At 43.9% G+C, this 23,380-nt stretch overlaps 1 protein-coding gene across 1 annotated transcript in view; it reads left to right on the top strand.

The window, feature by feature from the left end:
- The window catches only part of igdcc4 (immunoglobulin superfamily, DCC subclass, member 4), a gene marked incomplete at both ends in the record, with an annotated part of 226,728 nt that overhangs the window by 93,208 nt on the left and 110,140 nt on the right, over window positions 1-23,380 (top strand). Inside the window, one exon of the mRNA XM_079496414.1 lies at window positions 8,933-9,074. Within this exon, the coding sequence (XP_079352540.1) occupies window positions 8,933-9,074 (142 nt within the window). The remainder of the gene's footprint in view (window positions 1-8,932; window positions 9,075-23,380) is intronic.

The raw sequence follows: 23,380 nt of genomic DNA, 5'->3' as shown, positions 1-23,380 counted from the left end.
GTTGGGATTCATTCAGAAACATTTGTCTGTCGCTATACATGCTTGTTATATTGTTTCATTTGCCAGATGTTGTCTCTGTGCTCCAATCTCAGCACTGGTAGAATATGTTTGACGTTTGGGTGTGTTTGGGTGGTGCAGGGGTGAAGTACCTGTTCACCACCTTTCCTTTCTTTTGCGAATACAATTTGTACCTTGCTCCATTCGGGTTATAACTCTGTCGGGTGGAAATGTCCAAAATGTTTACTTTTCAGGATTCAAAAGTAGCAGATCTACAAGCTCAAAACGCATCTCAAAACGCATCGCGTTGTGCCACGTTTTGAGCTTATGGATCTGCTATGTTTATACATTTGTGTGATGCTGCAGTATGATCACACACTGATTATTGTTATAGTTAACTATGAAAGTTTGCGGTTTTTGTCTCCTATAACCCACAATCCCTGTCACTCTCTCCCCGTCACTCACCCCAGGCAAGCCCCAGGACATCGTGACACCAGCCCCTTTCTTGAGTGTGGTGTCTTGAGTCCTGTGTCCTGTGTGCTGTATCCTGTGTCTTCCGAGAAGAAAACTAGAGTTCAAACTAGAGTTCTCAACAGGCCCGAAAATTAAGGCCCTACCTGGGCCCTCATCAAATCCTGTACATTCAATACATTTCCCCCGCTGCCACCCTTAGATCTCCATATATAGAGCTGACCTGTTCTGACATTCCATATCTGACCTCATCACACCCTGTACACTCAAGATCCATCCATCCATCTTCAACCGCTTATCCGTAGTCGGGTCGCGGGGGCAACAGCTCCACCAGAGTGCTCCAGACTTCCCTCTCCAGAGCAACATTAGTGACTTCCTCCTGGGGGATTCCGAGACGTTCCAAGGCCAGTGAGTCGATGTGTTTCCTCCAACTGCGCATTGGTCTTCCCCGGGGTCTCCTCCCAGTGGGACGTGCGTCGAGGACCTCCCTGGGGGGCACCCGAGAGGCATCCTAACCAGATGCCCGAACCACCTCAGCTGGCTCCTTTCCAGGTGGAGATACACTGGATACACTGGATAATGTACACTCAAGATACGCTCCATATATGACCAGGTACCCCAAAAGGGGTACCTGGTCCAAAAAAGTTTGGGAACCCCTGATCTAACCCACTATTGTTGACAGTCTGACATGGACTATTGTTGACAGTCTGACATGGCTGCTGACATGGCATGACATGGCAGCTGGCCAGTAGTATATCTGTGGTGCATTCAGGTCATTACCACTCAGTGTGACTTCATGGATAAACAAATCAGATAATAATACAGTTTTTGGACAACGAAATGGAGAAGCCCCCCAACGACATGGAGAAGAAGCCTTTCGAAGTGGACGAGAAGGAAGGAGAGGAGGTGCTGGTCAGAGGAGACGAGTCCATAGAGGAAGGAGTGGAGGTGCTGGTCAGAGGAGACGAGTCCATAGAGGAAGGAGTGGAGGTGCTGGTCAGAGGAGACGAGTCCGTGGAGGAAGGAGTGGAGGTGCTGGTCAGAGGAGACGAGTCCATAGAGGAAGGAGAGGAGGTGCTGGTCAGAGGAGACGAGTCCATAGAGGAAGGAGAGGAGGTGCTGGTCAGAGGAGACGAGTCCATAGAGGAAGGAGAGGAGGTGCTGGTCAGAGGAGACGAGTCCATGGAGGCAAAGCAGGTGAAACCAAAGGGGGCGGCAGGAGACAAAGAGCTGGATCTGGAAGATCAGAACATTTTCAACCAGAGGAAACCGAAGAAGGTGTTCAATAATGCTGTTGAGGAGGGAATTAAAGAGCTGAAGATCACCGAAGATGAGCAGACGGAGGCTACCAGGGAGGACGGCGTTGATCTCATGTCTCCTGCCAAGAAGAGGAAGTCAAAGAAAGTCTCCTTAATTAAATTCATGCCTCCAGAGCGTCTGGAGTATGAACTGCTGCTCGATCGACTCTACGACACCATGAGGGAGAAGAACCCGGCTTTGGTGGCCGGTGAGAAGAAGGGGATTTAGCTGCCGCATCCTGAAGTGGTCCACGTGGATACCAAGAAAACCTCCTTTGTGAACTTCGCAGAGATCTGCAGTCTGCTGCATCGTAAAGAAGACCATGTCCAGGCTTACCTCTTGGCCGAGTTGGGTACAAGTGGTTCCATAGATGGAAATGAACAGCTTTTGATTAAAGGCAAAATCAAACCCAACCGGATAGAAAACATTTTGAGACGATACATCAAGGAATACGTGATGTGTCACTCCTGCCGTTCCCCCAACACTTACCTGTCCCACTGTAAAGACGATTCCCTATATTCCTATATATAGGCAGCTGTCTAAGGGCTGTGGTGTAAGAGGGAGTCTGGATGGGGGCTTGAGTGTGAGTACTTGGACTCAGATACCTCTTTTTATACTGGTGATGATTATATATATATGGTTATATGGTGTTATTGACCTGGCACCTCTGAGTCAACCTACGTCTTGCTAGCTGGTATACCTCACTGGTCTTGCCTGGCACTGGTACGTCGTAGCTATGTCTTGTCGGTCTTACTGCTGAGATTATCCTGGGAACACACACTTCTGGACGCCTACGTCCTCTCTTATAGGGTAGCGTGACGTCGTGGCCCGACGTCACACTACTGACCGTTTCCGTGGTAACACCCACCATTGCTCACACTTTCTACAGTGTGAGCAATGCAACTCCTGCCACTCAGTCACTAGCATCAGAACCGGCCGGATTCCAGGCTCTAACAGGCAAGAGGGCACAGATCCGCGCCAAAGCCAACTAAACATAGTATCAGGTGACAGTGTCAGGGGACAAAACTGTCACCTCAGTTATAGTAGGGGGTATTATCGTCGGGAACGTTACGCGGTGGAAACAAGCATGAAATGCCCCAAAAAAATCTTAAACAGGAAGTGAGTTATGGACAACATTCAGAATGGCCGCCTAAACTGTTGACAGTTGACTCAAAAGACACCAAAACAATCTCCAAAAAACATAAAATTTGGTACACACGTCCCTTGGGTCATCCCAAGACATCCTAGAAGGGGGGCCCATAAAGATCTTAAACAGGAAGTGAATTATTGACAAAATTGAAAATGGCCGCCTACAGTGTTGTCGATTGACTCAAAAGACACCTAAAGAATCTCATAAAAGCATGACATGTGGTACAAATGTCAATTGGGTGATCTTAACGCATCCTACAAGGGGTGCCTTGTAGGATGCAACTGACATTGAAAACGTCAATGATCTAAAGATTGTCCAAATGTCTCTCAATGGAAAACATTCCCCCCACACAGGCTGCACTGCTACAACATTCAAATTGAGCAGTTTACCAATCTGGCTTTTGGTCCAGAAGCCTGAAAGCTATGCAATCTCTACCATCTCCTGAAAAATATGGACGGAATAAAGTAGCTGATTTGTGGACACTTTTATGGACACTCTTGCCAGAGGCTGCCAAAGTTTGTAGAGTGTTGCTGCAAAGCTAAGCCCCTCTGTTCGAGAAAGTGTAGGTGCCGGGATGCTGGGTTACCTTGCACAGCATTATGTCATTGTGCTGGTAATTGTGAAATGGTTACTAGAATAAAATAAAGAAGATAAGAGTCCAAAATAAGCAAGAAGAAGTAGAGGGCAAAATAAATAAGATGCAGAGAGTAAATAAGATAAGATGCTGAGTAAAATAAATAAGGATATGCAGAGTTAGATGAATAAAGATTCAAAGAGTAAAGTAAAGAAAAATAAATAAATATGATGATGTAGTGTAGAAAATTCCCCATAGCTTAATTTATTTGCCTTATTTTGTACAGGCCTAAGAGAGTCATTCTATAGAGCGTCGCAGTCCGGCCCCCTGTCATGACGACGCCAGGCCCAGGAAATGAATCCCAATGCATTTTTCCCATAGACATTTCAAAAAGTATTTATTTAAAGACGGTTACGCCGCGGACAAAGCCAACTCCAGTCGTGACAAATCATGACAATAAACACAATATTTTGGACCAAACAAACAATTACAAAGAAGAAAAACAAAAAAAGTGTTTCTACTTTCTAATTCTTTGTTTGGCCCAAAACATTGTGTTTATTGTCATGATTTGTCACGACAAGAGTTGGCTTTGTCCACAGCGTAACCGTCTTTAAATAAATACTTTCTGAAAAGTCTATGAGGAAAATGAACGGAGAATCATTTCCTGGGCCCTGGTAGGGGCGGGACTGCGACGCTCTATAGGACCCAGTTTCCAACTTTAGTTCAGGCATCTGTTGGGGCACTCCCTAATGCTACAGGACCCCCGTTTTGTGACTGTGCAGTTCTAAAATGCAGCTGCACAGACTAACCTGACCAACAGAATGCGTTCTTGAGGAAGTAAGGCAATTATTATTTGTGTATAAAGTACAATATAAATTCATGTTGTAACAGTTCATTGTGAAAGATGTCATCTACATGTTGTTTAAAAAGTTTGTTTTTTCGCATTAATTCATATGCTAAATTATGTGGCTAAGATAACAGGAATTACCTTGTGGTTATTAGCATCTTAAGCTAGCCTTCTGCTTTCAGTAAATGGCCCACATTGAGCAAATGGGTTAACATGCTTATTTCCATTAGTTCATGAGGTTTTGAGCTAAGCTTTTAAAGCAAAAGCATTATTTACCATAAGCATGTACTTTGTGCAGTGTTCACTTGATAACTTGACAGTAATTTCATGTACTTTGTATGTGGTTCATAGTGTGTGCTAAATTACCTACCAACAGTCATTAAGACATGCGAATCCCTTGACTCCTTCAAAACCGCTCTCAAAGGGCACCTACGGATGGCTGCAATTCGAAACTGGCCCCCGTAAAATCTGAATCCCCCCCACCCCCGCTTTTTCCCTCACTGTATATGTTTCTTTTCCATTTTTACCTCCATTATGATGAATTCCTGTTCTGTTCTTTGTCTATATATAAGTGTCTATTTGTACGTCTCTAAATGTTTTGATGAATTGAACATGGTGGACCCTCTTGTAAACAAGTGTAATGCTTAATTGGGTCGTCCACTCACAGTTAACAGCCTTTGTATTGAGTTTGTGCTTGAAATGTACTGTAATTCTGCAAACTGTTAATAAATATTTCAATCAATCAATCAATCAAACTAGACATGTTCCTATTCATTTACACAACAATTTAGCAAAGAACCAGCTGTACTCATTTGTCATTAATTTTCTAATATTCCCATGTATTTTCTGTTACTGTATTGCAGATACCATTCATTCATGAGTCATTCAGATCATCAGGTCAACTTCAAGACTATACAATGCAAAGCAAAGCAAAGCAAAGTTCTTTGTTTACCCAGGGTGAATGGACTAAGCTTGAGATGCTTGTTTACAGCCACGCCCTGCTCATAGAACATTTCATGGTAGGGGTTCAATGCCTTGCTCAAGGGCACTTCAGCGGTGGTAATTTTAACGTGCCGGTCCGGGGATTCGAACTGGCGACCTTCCGATAACAAGACCGCTCCGCAAACCGTTCGGCCACCGCTGCCCTAATTTGCCAACACTGTGTCATACTTCTCCATGCTCTCTGATCGGAGCCCTGTGGTGGGCATAGCATCAACCCCCCTAAGTTTATGACGCCTCCATTAGGCTATTCATATTTTACATGTAGTGTAAATGTAAACAGAATATGCCATGCATAGTTTAAACAGTAATTTAGAGGGTATTTTTTCAATATTAGTCTAATTACTATAAATGTAAAGGGTATACTTTGCACAATCAGTCAAAATTTCAGAATTATATCACCTTTAGGAATAATAGTGATATGATAGAATCATTTCTGGTGGCCATTTTGGATTTTTCCTTTAAAAAAGCCTTTAATGTGTCCAGATTTTTGGGCACCCCTTCGGAGATGGTGAGATACACCCTAAAGAGTCCATGTACCACATTTGGTCCTTGTTTCCACCGTGTAACGATTTGAGCCATTTCATGACGATAATACCCCCTACTATTATACTTAATTGCTCGCGGGTGGTGCGCTAACTGGCCCCTCCTATGCCCAGCTTTCCGGGTTTGTGTAAACACAATCATTGAAGACACAAAAGTGAAGACGGAAAAGTGAGGACGCAAATTGTGATTGGCCAGAATGAGATGATGTATGATGACTAGAAATGTAATGTAAGCAGGGCCGGATTAACACCTCTGAGGGCCCCTGGGCACTGAAGCTCGAAGGGCCCCTGGGCACTGAAGCTCGAAGGCCCCCCCCCCCCCCCCCTTCACGCGCGCGCAACATTTTTGCTGTTTCGGAGCCGTTTTGGGGCAGTTTTATGCCGTTATATTGGCCTATTTCCGGTTGCCTACCCCCCCAGAGTGACAGCCAATCTAGCGCATTGTTGCTGCTTTACACACAATTGCATTTTTCAGCTGCCCTTCTCACCAACAATAAAACACTAATCTTTTTAGACACCATTTATTTAATTTGGATTAGCGGGGACATTTCCTGTGCCCAAGGGCCCCTGGGCACGTGCCCAAAGTGCCCATATGCCGGTAGATCCGGCCCTGAATGTAAGTGTACTTAGTTACTTAGTTTGCGCTGCGCCACTGCCTCCCTACAGGGATGGTATGCATAAGAGTTCACAGGGTTTATAAAGACTGAAATAGGCCATGTATAATGTATGTACGGTATAATAAATGTGGATGTGCTTTTACTGCACAAAGCGTGGTCTTTATTAAGATTGATACAGATATACTGCTACATAACACTTCCACTTCCCTTGTGATTTACTTTTTGTCCGCGTCGTTGGTTCCAATTAATTTATTTTACCTCACACTTGTCATTTCACACAGTTGGTTGGTTGTATTTGCAGCATTCCGTTTCTCACGTTGTTAATATGACGGAAGCTTTTGAAATAGGTCATGGTGTCTCGTGTCTGCCTCGGGTGACGGCTGAAACCATGTACCCACATTTCAACATATGATTTTTGAGCGGTGCCTAAACGCTCCAATGACTGACTTTGTGTGTCCCTATATATGCAAGTCCCTTTATGTCTGTTTGAGTACGGACAGCTGCAATAGCAGTAGGTGACCTGGGGTGACACTGTTGGGCGGTGTGGACCTCCTGATTGGGACACGCACGCACACACGCACGCACGCACGCACGCACGCACGCACGCACGCACGCACGCACGCACGCACGCACGCACGCACACAGTTCAGGCAGGTTTCTAAAACAAAACAGTATCGCCCTCCCGCTATTGCCTTCTTCCCATTTGCGACGCGTGGTGTTAGGATGAACGGGCCGAAGGCCCGCAAAATTCTAGTAGTTATGAAGGATAGAGTGAGGACCGGAGAGAAGCCCTGCCCCCCGCTATTCATTTCAATGGAAGTTGCTCAGTGGCGTTTTGAAGCATCCGTAAGACTGCCGGAAGTACCATTATAACTCAATGGCTCGAGCGAGCGGAAGAGCATCGCATCATGACGCACATTACACACATGACGTCACTGAACGGGGCAGCTTCAACGTTGGATAGCCCTTCTGGGGCCTTGGGCCTACCCTATGGCCTGAACCACACACTGCACCTCATTGTTGAGCTGGTAGCGGGCAGAGTGGCGGTGCGGTGGTACCTCTGCTCGGCGGTAGAATCGTAACACGACCCATTCAGATCCATATAAATGATTAATGAGCAAACCACAGGACTGTGGTTCCTACGAGTAGAGACCCTACCACACACACACACACACACACACACACACACACACACACACACACACACACACACACACACACACACACACACACACACACACATCGTGCCACATTTTGTGCTTGCAGTAAATCGTCTATTTTTGCTGTTTTTAAAAGTGAAAGTAGTTAAATGTGTCCTATATCTACATGTGGGCATTTCACAGAATGTGGGCGTTTAGCGTGACTTTTTGATCATTGGTTCGAATGGTTGAAGGACAGCCTTCTTTTCCCATCTGACATCAGAATGCAAAAAAGTACATTTATTTGTCACATATGTGACCGAGTCTGACAAATAGGCCCTCATCTCGACAAGAGTCATTTTTCAGTTTTTTACAGATTGTTAAAGTACAGAATGTAAGCTTTCATATGATGTATCATTCAATGAAATTGGAAAATATATGAAGGAGATATGAGCATTTTAAAGTGATTGTACCATTTCAAATCTCGGAACTGCTCTTCTCCGCCCCAAAACAGAGGTAAAGTTACCGAAAAAACAAGCATATTTTGACTTATAAATACATTTAATTTACCCAAATCAATAATCTGTTGGAATGAAAACCTTCTTCAACATTCAAACTGTGTTAATATGAAAAAAACGAAAATCACACAAAAAAAAATCTAGTTTATTTAGCGATTTTCTGCCTTTTCATTATTGGCGAGATGAGGACCATTTTGCCAGGCTCGGTCACATATATGCTGAATGTGACTGTGAATGCATACTGCACCATTTTCTGACTGTCTCCTTTTCTCACAAGCCATGGAGGGCAGTGGTTCTCAACCAGTGGTCCCGGGGACCACCAGTGGTCCTTGAGGGGGTTCCAGGTGGTCCCCAGCTAAATGATGGAGAGTTGGTAACCAAATGGACCCTTATAGATCTTTAACTCTTGAGAGAGTAAAATGAGTCCATTTGGTTTTTACACTCTCAAGAGTAAAATTATTGTTAAAGTAAAGAAGTCTACACATTTAGAGAGAATGTAGAAGAATTGTTATTTTTGATCAATGTTTCCCTTTTATCTCTCCTATGGTACCAACATCAATACAGCATGGAATTGTGGACAAAAATCTTATTCGACGACAACTAAATATTCTTAGTATTGGGCCTGAGAGGCTAAATCTCATCAAAGGGTAGTTAGTCTGTGGCACAAAAAAAACGAAATCATACGGAGATGAGAGGTGCCTGCCTCCCGACGGCAACGAAACACAAGATGTCCACCAGTGTTTGACCTCTCATGGCTTCACCCCTCTGTCCCACAGGCCTGTCCCGCTTCCTCCAGGAACCAGCAGAACAGTCGGTGCCCGTCGGGGGCGCGGCCCGCTTCGAGTGCCAGGTGGACGGAGTGCCCACGCCCGTCATCACCTGGGAGAAAGACCAGCGAGCTGTTCCTGACCATTCACGGTGAGCCCTCCCTTTCTATCAGAGCAGTGCTTCTCAAATGGTCGAGGTCAAGGTCACCCTCAAAATTGGTATGCATATTTGGCCACGGATCGACATGAATTAAATATTATTGTGACGCTTCTTTTGGTGGGTACCCCCTGGACGCACGCACGCACGCACGCACGCACGCACGCACGCACAGATTTGAGAACAACTGTATTAGACTGCACATCAGGTGCTTTTGTTGTGGCATGGCAGCTAGGTGCTGTGGCACTGTGAGGGAAGGACGTTCTGTCACTTTTTGATTTATTACCTCCATACAACCAGGTTGGTGACTATTGGCTCACCTCCGAACCAGTGGTGGGATGAAGTACTTGTATTATTATTATTATCATTGTTATTATTAAAACTGCATTTACAGTTTTACTTGAGTGAAAGTACAGAAGTGTTTTTGGCATCAAAATATAATTACTGTACTAAAAAAAAACAGATATCTAAGCTCATCATAATGCATCACGACGTGTTGTGAGCTTGTAGATCCATTTTTATTTTATTTGTATAGCTCAGGGGTAGGCAACCTTTATTATCAGAAGAGCCATTTTTGGCCCAAAAACGTATTACAATTCTATCTGGAGCCGCAAAATATGTTTGCTTTAATTAAGCAAACTTTCATTATTTGTGATTTTTCTGGTCTTTTAATATTACATTTTATTGTTTGCTAATTTCTCAAAGCATGTCAAGTATACTGTACCAGTAAGCCAGCAGCATTGGTGGTGAAAACAAACATAGATGTCTTATCATGAATACATTCTTCTATTCTTCTATTTTCCTTCATTAAGAATTCAATTCTTATTTTTATCTGGTGTATAGGCAACATTGTTTTGCAATATCAAAATAGAAAAGAAAAAGAAAACCTCATTCCTTTTCATACTTCTTTGCCGTAGCAACTGGGAGCCACGGGAGAGGGCCTATAAGAGCCACATGAGCCACATGTGGCTCTAGAGCCACATGTGGCTCTAGAGCCGCAGGTTGCCTACCCCTGGTATAGCTGAAGTATAGGAAACAAAGTCTTATGATCGGCTCAGAGGCGGTGCGTAGGCAGGAGTCAATGTATTCAAAACATGCACCAAATGTACACAACCGTCTGCACTTGCAATGTGAACACTTTGATGCAATGTTTCGGTCAAAATACCTTCTTCAGCCATCTGTGCCTAAATAATAAGTGTTTGTATTGCAAGAGCAGACGGTGTGCAGACGGTGTTCGGGTCATATTGTGTTAGGGTCTAAAACGAACAATATTTGCCCACGGAGATGTAGTGCAGTAGAAGTTAAAAATAATACGTTGAAATACTTTAGTAAATGCACCTACTACTCAATTTGGCGCGCTATGAGCTTGTAGATCTGCTATTTTTCAATAGCTAAAGCATAACATAATGCTAACACCAAAAGGGGTTCCCGCCCAAAAGGGGTTTCCGAATTGGGTAAAACAGCCTTTCATTACTATGCACCTCACATGTGGAACTGTCTACAATCAAAAACTGAATAACTTGATTTCACTTGAACGATTGAACGATTTAAAAGACTTGTAAGGATTCATCTTAGAATCCTAGCTGCACTTTGAATTGTTTTGTATCCTGTAATGTATTTGTGTTTAAATTGTATGTTATATTTACTGTAATGATTAATCAGGGCATTATTGGAAAAGAGAGTTTGCTCTCAACTGACTTCCCTGAATAAAATTATGGTTAAAGAAAGAAAGATCGAATATTTAGGAAAAGTACTGTTAGGGGAACCTTCTGATAGCTTTAGGGGAACCTTCTCATAGCTTTACGGGACAAAGACAATCAACTTAAAAATCTCAAAATGGGTCAGAAAGACCTCAGACACTCAAATGTTAAAGCACGGCTAGAAGGCTCGATCAGATTGCTTCCTCGAAACGACCTGTTGTATAAACGACCTGTTGTATAAACGACCTGTTGTATAAACGACCTGTTGTATAAACGACCTGTTGTATAACGGTGATTACTGGCTCACTGCACCTCATTGTTGAGCTGGTAGCGGGCAGAGTGGCGGTGCGGTGGTACAGTACATCTGCTCGGCGGTAGAATCGTAACACGACCCATTCAGATCCATATAAATGATTAATGAGCAAACCACAGGACTGTGGTTCCTACGAGTAGAGACCCTACCACACGCACGCGCACGCACGCACGCACACACGCATACGCACACGCACACGCACACGCACACTGCACGTTTGTCAAAATGGGCCGATTCCACCGACGTGTTTGTGTGTTGCCCGGTGGAGGTCTGCACTCTGCTGAGTGCTTTGGAGTTCTTAATTCATCATTGCTGTCGTCGGGTGGAAAAAGCCATGTGTCAGGATGCAGAGAGAGTTGAACCCAACATTAGGGGTGTGCTGAAATATCCATATTGCGATATATATATCGATACGTCCTCCCGCGATAAATAATAAATAATAAATGTTTTATTTTATTTTATTTGAAATAAAATAATGAAGTGATGAACAACATGTTTAGAAAAGGAGGAAATGACAGCTAAAATAAAGCAAATCCCACTCTCACATTCCACACCATGGATGGTGATTTGTCCAAACAGCTTTGTGGGAATACAAAATGCAGAATGCATTTCCCAAGCAGTGGACAAGTCCACTGACACCAGTGATAATGGTCAGTTGGTGGTGTTTGTGAGGTATTATGATGATACCAGTGATAATGGTCAGTTGGTGGTGTTTGTGAGGCATTATGATGATACCAGTGATAATGGTCAGTTGGTGGTGTTTGTGAGGCATTATGATGATACCAGTAATAATGGTCAGTTGGTGGTGTTTGTGAGGCATTACGATGATACCAGTGATAATGGTCAGTTGGTGGTGTTTGTGAGGTATTATGATGATACCAGTGATAATGGTCAGTTGGTGGTGTTTGTGAGGCATTATGATGATACCAGTGATAATGGTCAGTTGGTGGTGTTTGTGAGGTATTATAATGATACCAGTGATAATGGTCAGTTGGTGGTGTTTGTGAGGTATTATAATGATACCAGTAATAATGGTCAGTTGGTGGTGTGTGTGAGGCATTATGATGATACCAGTGATAATGGTCAGTTGGTGGTGTTTGTGAGGTATTATGATGATACCAGTGATAATGGTCAGTTGGTGGTGTTTGTGAGGCATTATGATGATACCAGTGATAATGGTCAGTTGGTGGTGTTTGTGAGGTATTATAATGATACCAGTAATAATGGTCAGTTGGTGGTGTTTGTGAGGTATTATAATGATACCAGTAATAATGGTCAGTTGGTGGTGTGTGTGAGGCATTATGATGATACCAGTGATAATGGTCAGTTGGTGGTGTTTGTGAGGTATTATAATGATACCAGTGATAATGGTCAGTTGGTGGTGTTTGTGAGGTATTATAATGATACCAGTAATAATGGTCAGTTGGTGGTGTTTGTGAGGCATTATGATGATACCAGTGATTATGATGAGGGTATGAGTCAAAGGGGAGTTTATTGAGTATTAATTTAGTGTTTGAGTGGTGCAACCACTCCTATAGACAGATATGTGTGTCTGTCCCTCCCTGTGTCCGAGCACGAAAATAGCGTTTTTTCAGTTCCAAGTATTTTGTAGTTGCAGATATCGTGATACATCGTTGATGAAATGTCATACAATATATCGATATATCGCAAATATCGCAATGTATCGAATATCGTGATATTATCGTTATCGAGGGCCTAATATCGTGATATATATCGTATCGTGAGGTACCCATAATCGTCCCACCCCTACCAAACATGCAGAGTCTCAGGAAACAAGCGTAGAGAAAAGCTAAATAGACTCAAGTTGCACGCAGGAATCAGGCAAATCAGAAAATGACAAAGTAGTCAAAACCAGGAACAACAGGAAAACCAGGAACCAGCTATGAACTGACAAATGTTGCAATGAGTCCAGTTTTATGGGGGGAAGGTAGATTGTAGAAGTGTTCACAGGTGGGCTGACGAGGGAGTTGGAGACAGGTGAGTAAACGGGACTGCAGAGTGGAATGGAATGTGGGAGTGGCCAGGGTGGAGAGATGGTCTGTGGAGACAGACCATAATATGTCCACAACTGTAACTTCAGAATCAGAATCAACTTTATTGTCACTTCACAAGTTGTACAAGTACAAAAGTGGGTGAAATTAGTTTTTTGTGATAGTTCCCATCGTGTATTCTTTTCCAAGAAAAACAAGAAAGGGAAGAAGAAAGAGTGCATGGGCTATAAGGAGATCAAGGAAGGAAAGAAGAGCTTTTACCACAAAGTACGAGTAAAGGGTTTCAAATAGAAGCTTGTTTCACAAACGATGCAGCCGTTGGACAAACGGTACAGCAACTTTTACCCTAATATGTTTTGTCACTCACTCACTCACTCACTCACTCACTCACTCACTCACTCACTCACTCACAATGCTCACTCACTCACTCACTCACTCACTCACTCAAAATGCTCACTCACTCACTCACTCACTCACTACTCACTCACTCACTCACTCACCTACTCACTACTCACTCACTCACTCACTCACTCACTCACTCACTCACTCACTCACTCACTCACTACTCACTCACTACTCACTCACTCACTCACTCACTGCACTCACTCACTCACTCACTCACTCACTCACTCACTCACTCACTCACTCACTCACTCACTACTCACTCACTCACTCACTCACTACTCACTCACTCACAACGCATGTCGGACCAAAGCCCCAATGACTTTGTAAGTGTAACTCTACTGCACCTTTACTATTTGTGTCCTTGTATGCATCTCTTTGTGTGGACATAAATATATGGTTAGTGTGTGTGTGTGTGTGTGCGTGCATGCGTGCGTGCGTGCGTGCGTGCGCTTGCGGGCATAATATGTATGTGTGTGTATTGTGAGCGCACACACAACAGGCTGCAGGTCACGGCCAGCACAGAGCACACACTCTCTGCTGTGTTTGTTTGCACACAGCAACGTTTAACTGAGAGTGTAAAACTGGACCCAGGGTCCATTTCACTTTCTATAGTGTCTCAAACCAAGCTTACAAGCCAGCTAACCTTCAGCATTTCATCAAGAGGTCTACCGGTCTGTCTGTCTACCTGTCTGTCTACCTGTCTGTCTACCTGTCTGTCTGACTGCATAGAACTGTATCTGTTTCAGTCGATTCCACTGCCTCTCCTGCAACACTGCACTAGGCTTTTTGTTTTGTTTTTGAGCGGTGGCACACCATCTCCAATGAACAACTATGTGTGTCTGTCCCTATGTATGTATGTATGTATGTATGTATGTATGTATGTATGTATGTATGTATGTATGTATGTATGTATGTATGTATGTTAGGGCATTAACGACTTGAGATTTTTCCAAGTCGACTTGTCAGACAGTAAAGTCGAAGTTGAGTCGATTTATCGTTTTGTATGACGGGGGGTTAACAGGGGCGGGTGGAGGGGGCTCAAATACGGAGCATGTCAAGCAAAGCACTGCGCACACAGTGGCCTCTCCTCTCCAATATGGCACAGTGTATGTATCATCTATAGCCTATATGGCAAAGCGCTGATTATCAAAACATACAACTATAATAGTAAATACTAAACAGTGTGTGCGTCGCACACTGGTACACAGACCAGAAAAGAGAACACAACAGGAGAGGGGGCATCATTGGCACACAGCGCCAGCAGCAGCAGCACAGCACAGCACAGCGCAGCACAGCTGCCCGAGAACACAATACAAAATATAACATTAACACTAGTGGCAGTACAGCAGCCCGACCTTCAGAACACAATATAGAAGACATAGGTCTATATATTATCACAGCAGCCAGCAGCAGTTTGGCACATCGGAATACAATCTGCATTACCTTCCACGTGAACCTTCTCCTCCTCCTTCTCCTCCTCCTCCTCCAACTCGATAACGTTATCATGTTAGTTGTCTCCACCAGGCCGAAGGCATGGGGAGAGAGTATGTTTTGCACTCCGTCCGTGTGTGTGTCCTTCCTTCCGTCCGTCCGTCCGTCCGTCCGTCCGTCCGTTATCAGCTAATCTCCGGCACTGTTGGCCCGATCAATGCCAAACTTTGCACACACACTCCCTGGATGCCAACGATGAACCTCTGCCCCACATTTTCCAGAACGGCCTGTTATAGCGCCACCATGAGGCAGCTTTTCACATTGGTTACCTAAAACTGCACCAATCTGCGTGATACGTTGCATGCACACTCCCTAGAGGCCAAGGACAAACCTTTGACCTGCATTTTCCGCATCTGCCTTTTATAGCGCCACCAGGAGGCCGACTTTTGTAAAACACATTTTTTTATATTACTCCTCCAGATTCTGTCCAAAAATCTCACAAATCGTTACACAGTATCTCTATGGCCATGTGCTCAAGTCGGATCTGTCCGATATTTCATATTCCATCCTAATTGGCTATAATTGGCTTTCACAGTTTGCAAGATTGCCCCGTTTTGAACAAAAGCCTCAAATCATGAACGCAGCATGCAATTTACGTGAAATCTTTCACACATTTTCTTACTAGGCTGAGGAATATATCCCACCCTTTTCACATTGGCCTGTTATAGCGCCACCAACAGGTTGATTTTTGCAAAACACATTTTTGGAACAAAATGCTTCAAAAACATGTTTATATTAATCCTAAACATTTTGCCAAACATCTCACACAGTCCTATCCTCCTGGTGGAGACCTGTGCCCAGAAGGGCACTTTTTCTAGTTTGTTACTTATTTTCTGAGCCATGCAAATAAACAACAACCCGCACTGACCGGAGACGGAGAGGTTCATATGATGTGCCCCGCGCGTAAAGCTAAACCAGAAACAGGACAGTCATTGCGTCAGCACGGATGTAGCCTCGGGACGTTTTTTTTCCAGCACGGAGGTGGGGGGGGATATTGTTGGATAAAGTTTGGGGATAAAGTTTCCGCGCTTCTATCTGTTACTTCTCTGACACAGCGCAGTTCAGCCAGTCAATAGTGGGACACCGCGCGCTGAGAGCCACAGCTGCAGTTGGTTTTTAATTAAGGGCGCGTTCTGAAATTCTGCAATCTGCTGACTGCCTGGACACAGTGGACAGGTTTGTGTTGTTGTGGTGATTATTTGGGATCTGGGATGAGCATAATAAGACGAAAGTCCGTGAAAATGTAATTCTGTTCATTAACCATGCGACGCATTGCGTTGCGAGCTTCTTGTAGATCGGCTATTTTCAGCGCTCCTTTGTAGAGGCGGGGGTGATGCTGACGTTCAGTGTTCACTTCAGTCTCATAATCACAGTCACGGTGAAAATAAGCATAATATAGCATTGGACACACCACGGGTGTAACGGGTCTTTCGGACCGGGTAGGTTTATTTCGGATCGGATCCTGTTTTTATCGGGTCCATTTCGGACCGGATCCAAAACTTTCGGGTCCGGGTCCGGGCAGGGTGCGGCCAATTAGAATGTTTTCGGATCGGTTCTGTTCTGATATCACCGGGTCCGTTTCGGACCGGGTCCAATTTTATGGACCCGTGCTGCCCTCTATTCTGAATGCAATGCAAACTAATAGGCGAGTGCGCTCCGGTGCATATGCAAAGGGAAATAATGACTTCTGTCCGTCACAATAATCAATGCTACAGTTTGAATTCTGTACACACGCACACATAGAGCAAAAAATATGATATGGGGAAAACTTCTTTTTTTTCAACTTTCGACTTCTCCTAATCTGAATCGACTTGTGTTAATGAAATCGATAAATCGATACATCTATTTTTTAGTGAATGCCCTAATGTATGTATGTATGTATGTATGTATGTATGTATGTATGTATGTATGTATGTATGTATGTATGTATGTATGTATGTATGTATACTGTATACTGTATGTATGTATGTCTAATTGAGTACGACCTTTGACCCCTGCAGATCATAGGGGCCGCATTCCGGTGCTAATTGGGGTCAGGTTACACACACACACACACACACACACACACACACACACACACACACACACACACACACACACACACACACACACACACACACACACACACACACACACACACACACACACACACACACACTAGGGGTGGAACGATATATCGATATCGTGATATATATATTGTTGTGGACAAGTTGCAAAGTTGCAGTAAGTTTTAAATACTGTTTGGAGGAGGCAAGATTCATGTACTTATTGGCCAGTTTGTCACGCAAAAAATCTTGTAAGATTTTGGAATAAATACATAATTCCCGATGTTTTGCCTTTTATGGTTATTTCTGCCTGCCTGCCTGCCTGCCTGCCTGCCTGCCTGCCTGCCTGTCTGTCTGTCTGTCTGTCTGTCTGTCTGTCTGTCTGTCTGTCTGTCTGTCTGTCTGCCTGCCTGTCTGTCTGTCTGTCTGTCTGCCTGTCTGACTGCCTGTCTGTCTGTTGTCTTATTCAGCTACTCATTGTATTTAGCAGAAATTGGTTAGTTCAATTCAATTCAATTAGCCTTTATTGTCTCCGAGGAGAAATTTGTCTTGGGCACCAGTTAGTATTATGAAATGAGAGAGAGAGAGAGAGAGAGAGAGAGAGAGAAAGAGGCAGCATTTGATCCAGGGAATACTGCAGGTTGTTTAAACATTAAACCACAAGTTGCTCTAGTGTTTCATCAGCCTCTAAATGGGGCGGCCTGCGGTATGGGCTTAATGGGCAGACAGATCCACCTGTTGGCATGAACTGAAATCACCAATACCTGATCTGATCTCTGATCTCTGATCTCAGTTGTGACCGTCAGAATGACCACACACACATACTGTACCATGTGCACATACAGACAGTATGGATGATTTTCTACCAGTCGCAATTTCATTTCTCGCAATTTAAGCCCATATAGAAGTAAGAGTTGTCTCGATACCATTTTTTTCAGACCGAGTACGAGTACAAGTACTTAATTTGTAGCACTTGCCGATACAAAGTACCAATACGAGACTTACGAGTACTTTATTTTTGTTGCGTAACGACTTATTTGACCCCCTTTTCCTCATAGATGGATCAGATGGATCTCTGATCTACACTTGTCAGTTGTCGTTTATGCTTGTATTTGTTTGTGGTGATTTGCTGCAGTGTTGGGCAGAGGTGTATTTACAACAAGGCGAGGGCAGGTGATTTGCTGCAGTGTTGGGCAGAGGTGTATTTACAACAAGGCGAGGGCAGGTGATTTGCTGCAGTGTTGGGCAGAGGTGTATTTACAACAAGGCGAGGGCAGGTGATTTGCTGCAGTGTTGGGCAGAGGTGTATTTACAACAAGGCGAGGGCAGGTGATTTGCTGCAGTGTTGGGCAGAGGTGTATTTACAACAAGGCGAGGGCAGGTGATTTGCTGCAGTGTTGGGCAGAGGTGTATTTACAACAAGGCGAGGGCAGGCCGCCATCTGTCCAGTGTTGGGCAGAGGTGTATTTACAATAAGGCGAGGGCAGGCCGCCGTCTGTCCAGTGTTGGGCAGAGGTGTAATTACAACAAGGCGAGGGCAGGCCGCCGTCTGTCCAAGTCTCAATCTCGCCTGTCCTTGAAAACAGTGATTGAAAAGAAAAATCGCCAAACCAACTTAGAACAATGGGCGAGCATGTTGCTCGTCCATTCGCCCCTCGCCCATTCACGGCCCGTGCGTGTCCATTACGTGGCGCGACCCTCCCATAGACATGCAAATACAACGCCTTTGTGTTCAAGGTGAGCCAGGTGACGCTGTGACGCGTGACAACTATTTGATGTAGCTGTTAATGCATGCTGTGTCAAAGAGTCACTATCCTAATTTGTGCTGGCGTCATGTGTAATGCTGCTGCATGCATACTGTACTTTTTGAGAATAAAAATACATACATTTAATATACTTGCATATTCTTTTATTTTATACAAATGTAGTAATTGTACTGGTTTATTGGATCATTGGCCATAATCGCCGTTATATAAGTATAATATAGGCCTAATCTAAGTAGCTAGTTAACCAAGATTGTGACAAAAAACAGAGGGAGAAAGGAGGGAAAAAAACGTGTTATTTATATAGTCTTTAGTTGATTAACGTTTCGATGTCAATTGGATGTTTTGGTACTCGGGTCAAAGTATCGTCCGGTTCCGAGTACCGAGTACGAGTACTTGAGGGTGGTATCGGCCCGAGTAACCGTATCGGTATCGGAACAACAACTCTAGAACACAGTGGAAAAAGTAGTTTGGAATAATCACACCCGTCTGAAGTGAGTGGTGCAACAGCACCCCCTGTTGGTACCCTAAACATATACATACATAGTATACATACATAGGGAGGGACACAGGGACAGACATTGCTGGGCATTGGAGTGGCTGCACCCTATGGTTGCACCCTATGGCTGCACCCTATGGTTGCACCCTATGGCTGCACCCTATGGCTGCACCCTATGGCCGCCCCACTCAACAGCACTGACCTGGGTACTGTTAAACTATTGACAGACAATGCATATACTGCCACTATTAATTAGCAGAACTCAAGCCTGCAATGACTTAAACACAGTGATCTGACTGCAACCTTTGCTATTTATTTTGCATTTGAATCCTGAATCATATGAGGTTTCCACCCTACAAGGACGATATACGATGCATTGAGCTTTAAAATAATGATGTGAGATGGAGCTTTTATGGCATTGCACCTCGGAGGGGGGAAAGCATGGCATGGAAAATATACCACGGCCATGGGTTGGTCTGACAAAGCCCATTCTCATTTACTGGCCTACTTACAGCTATGGACTGTTCCCTGTGGCCGTGCTCTGGCCCTGGCAATGTGGAATTCTTCTCTGGTCTTATTACTGTGGCTTGTGCACTAATGGCTGCATAGCTGCCTGTGATGATCACTAATGGCTGCATAGCTGCCTGTGACCCTCACACTGTCTGCGGTCTATAACGGCTTCTCCCACCCTGAACGCTGATAATGGCTCCTCATAAAGACCAGCAAATGATGAGGGTATAGACCATCTCATTTATCCCATTTTGACCTGAGATCAGATTCTAAAAATTTCTTCTACATCGTGACAGTTTTCTGAAAAAGCTATGTTTCTATGTCAGTGGTTCTTCGATTTTTCAAAAAATAGCAGACCTACAAGCTCATAGCGCGCCACTCGGTGGCGCGCTATGAGCTTGTAGATCTGCTATTTTTCAATAGCTAAAGCATAACATAATGCTAACACCAAAAGGGGTTCCCGCCTAAAATGGGTTAATTTCTCTCTCTCTCTCTCTGTCTCTCTGTGTCTCTCTCTCTCTCTCTCTCTCTCTCTCTCTCTATCTCTGTCTCTCTCTCTCTCTATGACCATAGCATTGGCCACATGTTAACCACTTTAAGAGAAGGCTGAAAATACCGGAAATATAATCGTCTTAATTTGTGTGTTTTTTTGTTGTTGTTTGTTTTTACATTTCTAATATATCAATTAATCAACACACATAAAAAAAAATCTAATGGGCCTAGATTTGTCTAATTAACCACTTAAACCCTGTATTATACTTTGTTGTACAATATCGTACAGAAATACCAAACATAGCCTATTTTCTTTCTTTCTGTTTTTTCCCCCATAAATCGTAATCAAGGCAAGCGTTTGAAATAACGGTTGGAAATTGATTTGCAGTCACATCGCCCCGGCCGTATACACTCATGATTTACTGCCAAAAGAAATCTGTCCGCATGTGAGGAGACACAGCCCATGTTTTGCCAAGACCTTTGCGAAGCACCCATGCCTGTAGTGACACATCTTGTGTGTGTGTGCTCAGGCCCCCCCCCCCCCTCCCCCTCCCCCCCATGTGGTGTTGCAGAGTAGAACGCTGTGGCTGGCTGCCCCTGGGCGAGAGGTGATGAGAGGATGCCTCACGGGGTGCGTAGTGTTGTGATGGTGCTATCTGTCTCCGTTACGCTGTGCTGCCACGAGGGCTTGTGGGGACGCCGGGCGGTTAGCAAGGGACACATGAGGACAGACGTATAAAGATCTGAATAGTTCTCTTTTCTCTCTCTCTCTCTCAACCAGGCGCGTACTGTGTAGCGTGGATCAAATGATCGACTGGGCAAATTAGCATCGCGGGGGAGGGGGGGTCTTGCGCATCCCCGGCCGATAGGTGTGAAGTGTGAACGATTTGGGGGAACCATTTAAAACAAAGGCGGCTTGCATGCTGTGGTTTGCTATACTAAACAGAAATTCTATCTTTTGTTGTTTTTTCTGTTTTTTTCGCCCCCTCTCTTCGATGTTGGACTGGGCCAGCTCTAAACTGACTGTCAAATCAAATCAAATCAAAGTTTATTTGTATAGCATATTAGTCTAGTGGGAAGAGGGGGGTATCATGCACCCCCCGGAAATATACTTCTAATCAGTGTTTTCTTATTGGAAAAGATGTGCTGAAAATGATGAGCTATGATAAAAAGTTGTCAAAAGGTCCCACCTACCTCAAAACCCCCTTTTTGGTATATGGCTCTGGCGAAATTGTGTAAAGGCAAATATTAATTCACTAAAATTACATAAATAGACATGGAAGTCTGACATTTGTCATGGAGTATCCTGACACATAGGGGTAAGTAGAAGAATAGGATTTGGGGGGTTGCTACCATTATAGTTTTAAATATGACCTACATTATCCCCAGAAAAACAAAAAAAGATGCTGTCCGCTTGACTAATAACAACAAAGATGGTTATTTGCCAACACATTATGGTGAAAGTCACTGCCTCACTTGTATATAGAAAACTTCCCATATCCCTAAGCTTCAATTTGATCCCAAGATAACCTTTCTATCTTGAAAATTACTCTTTCTGTAGCCAAAACTCTGAACTACCGGTATACCTCAAATCGGTGAAAATTGTATATTCAGTCAGTATCAGCTATACATTTGGAATGAATTAATGAATAACTGAGTTTGAACTGACTCCACATTATGGAATATTTCTTACTTGAATAAGCTATGTTAAAAAGTTGGCAAAGTGTCCAATCTACCATTTTTATGCAAATGAGTCACCATTATCAAAACAATCAATGTTTACTATATCTCAGCCAATATTGCACTTAAATGAACAAATAAGGTGTCTATAGTTGTTTGTATGTTTTGAGGGTCAAGGATCTCAGTGAAACTATTCTTAAAGTGACCACATGTGCCCGTGGCATGCTGGTGTAAAAATCAGTGCTGCCATTACAATAAAGTCACATTTATACCAAGTAAGAGATGTTTTTATGCTAGCTTTATAATTTAGAATATATATACTGTAGCATAACATCACACACAAAAAACATCCTCAGTATGAACAATACTAGGCGGCAGTATACACACTATAGAATGGCCTGCACTATGCAGTATAAAATACAAACAGTCACACAATCCTATAACAGTATTCCATCATATACACACTCAAAGGCAAAAATGTAAGCAACAGTGACCACCCTATACACTAGCCTGCACCATAAAGAACAAAATGCAGTCACATTAATCAGTCTTCTTCGTCTTCTTGTCCATGGTCTCCAATGACAAGGAGATCAAAGGTTGGTAGGACTGGACCGCAGGACCACACTGGATTTAAAAACCCTTCGGTTTTCAACCATCCCTGCCCTTCATAGGGTTTTGGTTTTTCCACAATAGCTTCATCAGCTCGCTTGTATAAGGCAAAGCAAAGCAAAGCAAAGTTACTATATTTACCCAGGGTAACTGGACTAAGCATCAGATACTTGTTTACAGCCAGGCCCTGTTCATAGAACATTTCATGGTAGTGGTTCAATGCCTTGCTCAAGGGCACTTCAGCGGTGGTAATTTTAACGTGCCGGTCCGGGGATACGAACTGGCGACCTTCCGGTATCAAGACCGCTCCGCAAACCGTTCGGCCACCGCTGCCACTAAAGGCAACACAGTGGTTCTCTTCAGAGCAGAGTAGTATGGAGGAAGACGAGCCAGGTCAACTTTAGATTTAAGAAGTGAGTTTGTCATTTGCCCCCACCATTGTCTGCAGCAACTTGGCACGGGTGAAGTCCACTGGGGCAGCAGTGGCTCAGGGGTAGAGTGGCCGGATGGTAACCGCAAGGTTGCCATTTCAAACCCTGGCTCCCCCAGAGTTAGTGTCGAAGTGTCCTTGAACAAGACACTGAACCCCTAATTGCTCCTGTTGGTGCCTTGCATGGTTTCCGCCGCCATCGGTGTATGAATGTGTTTGAATGGGTGAATGTAATGCACAATCTATGTAAATCGCCTTGGATAAAGGCGCAATATAAATGCACCATTTACCATACTGAAGACTCACAACTCTGTCCATACAGCAGACAGATGAATTACTGCAACTATACTA

The sequence above is a fragment of the Electrona antarctica genome (assembly GCF_951216825.1).
Source record: "Electrona antarctica genome assembly, chromosome: 3".
Classification (NCBI taxonomy): Eukaryota; Metazoa; Chordata; class Actinopteri; order Myctophiformes; family Myctophidae; genus Electrona; species Electrona antarctica.
The sequence above is the reverse complement of the archived record's forward strand: the minus strand, read 5'-3'. Positions and strand labels throughout refer to the sequence as shown.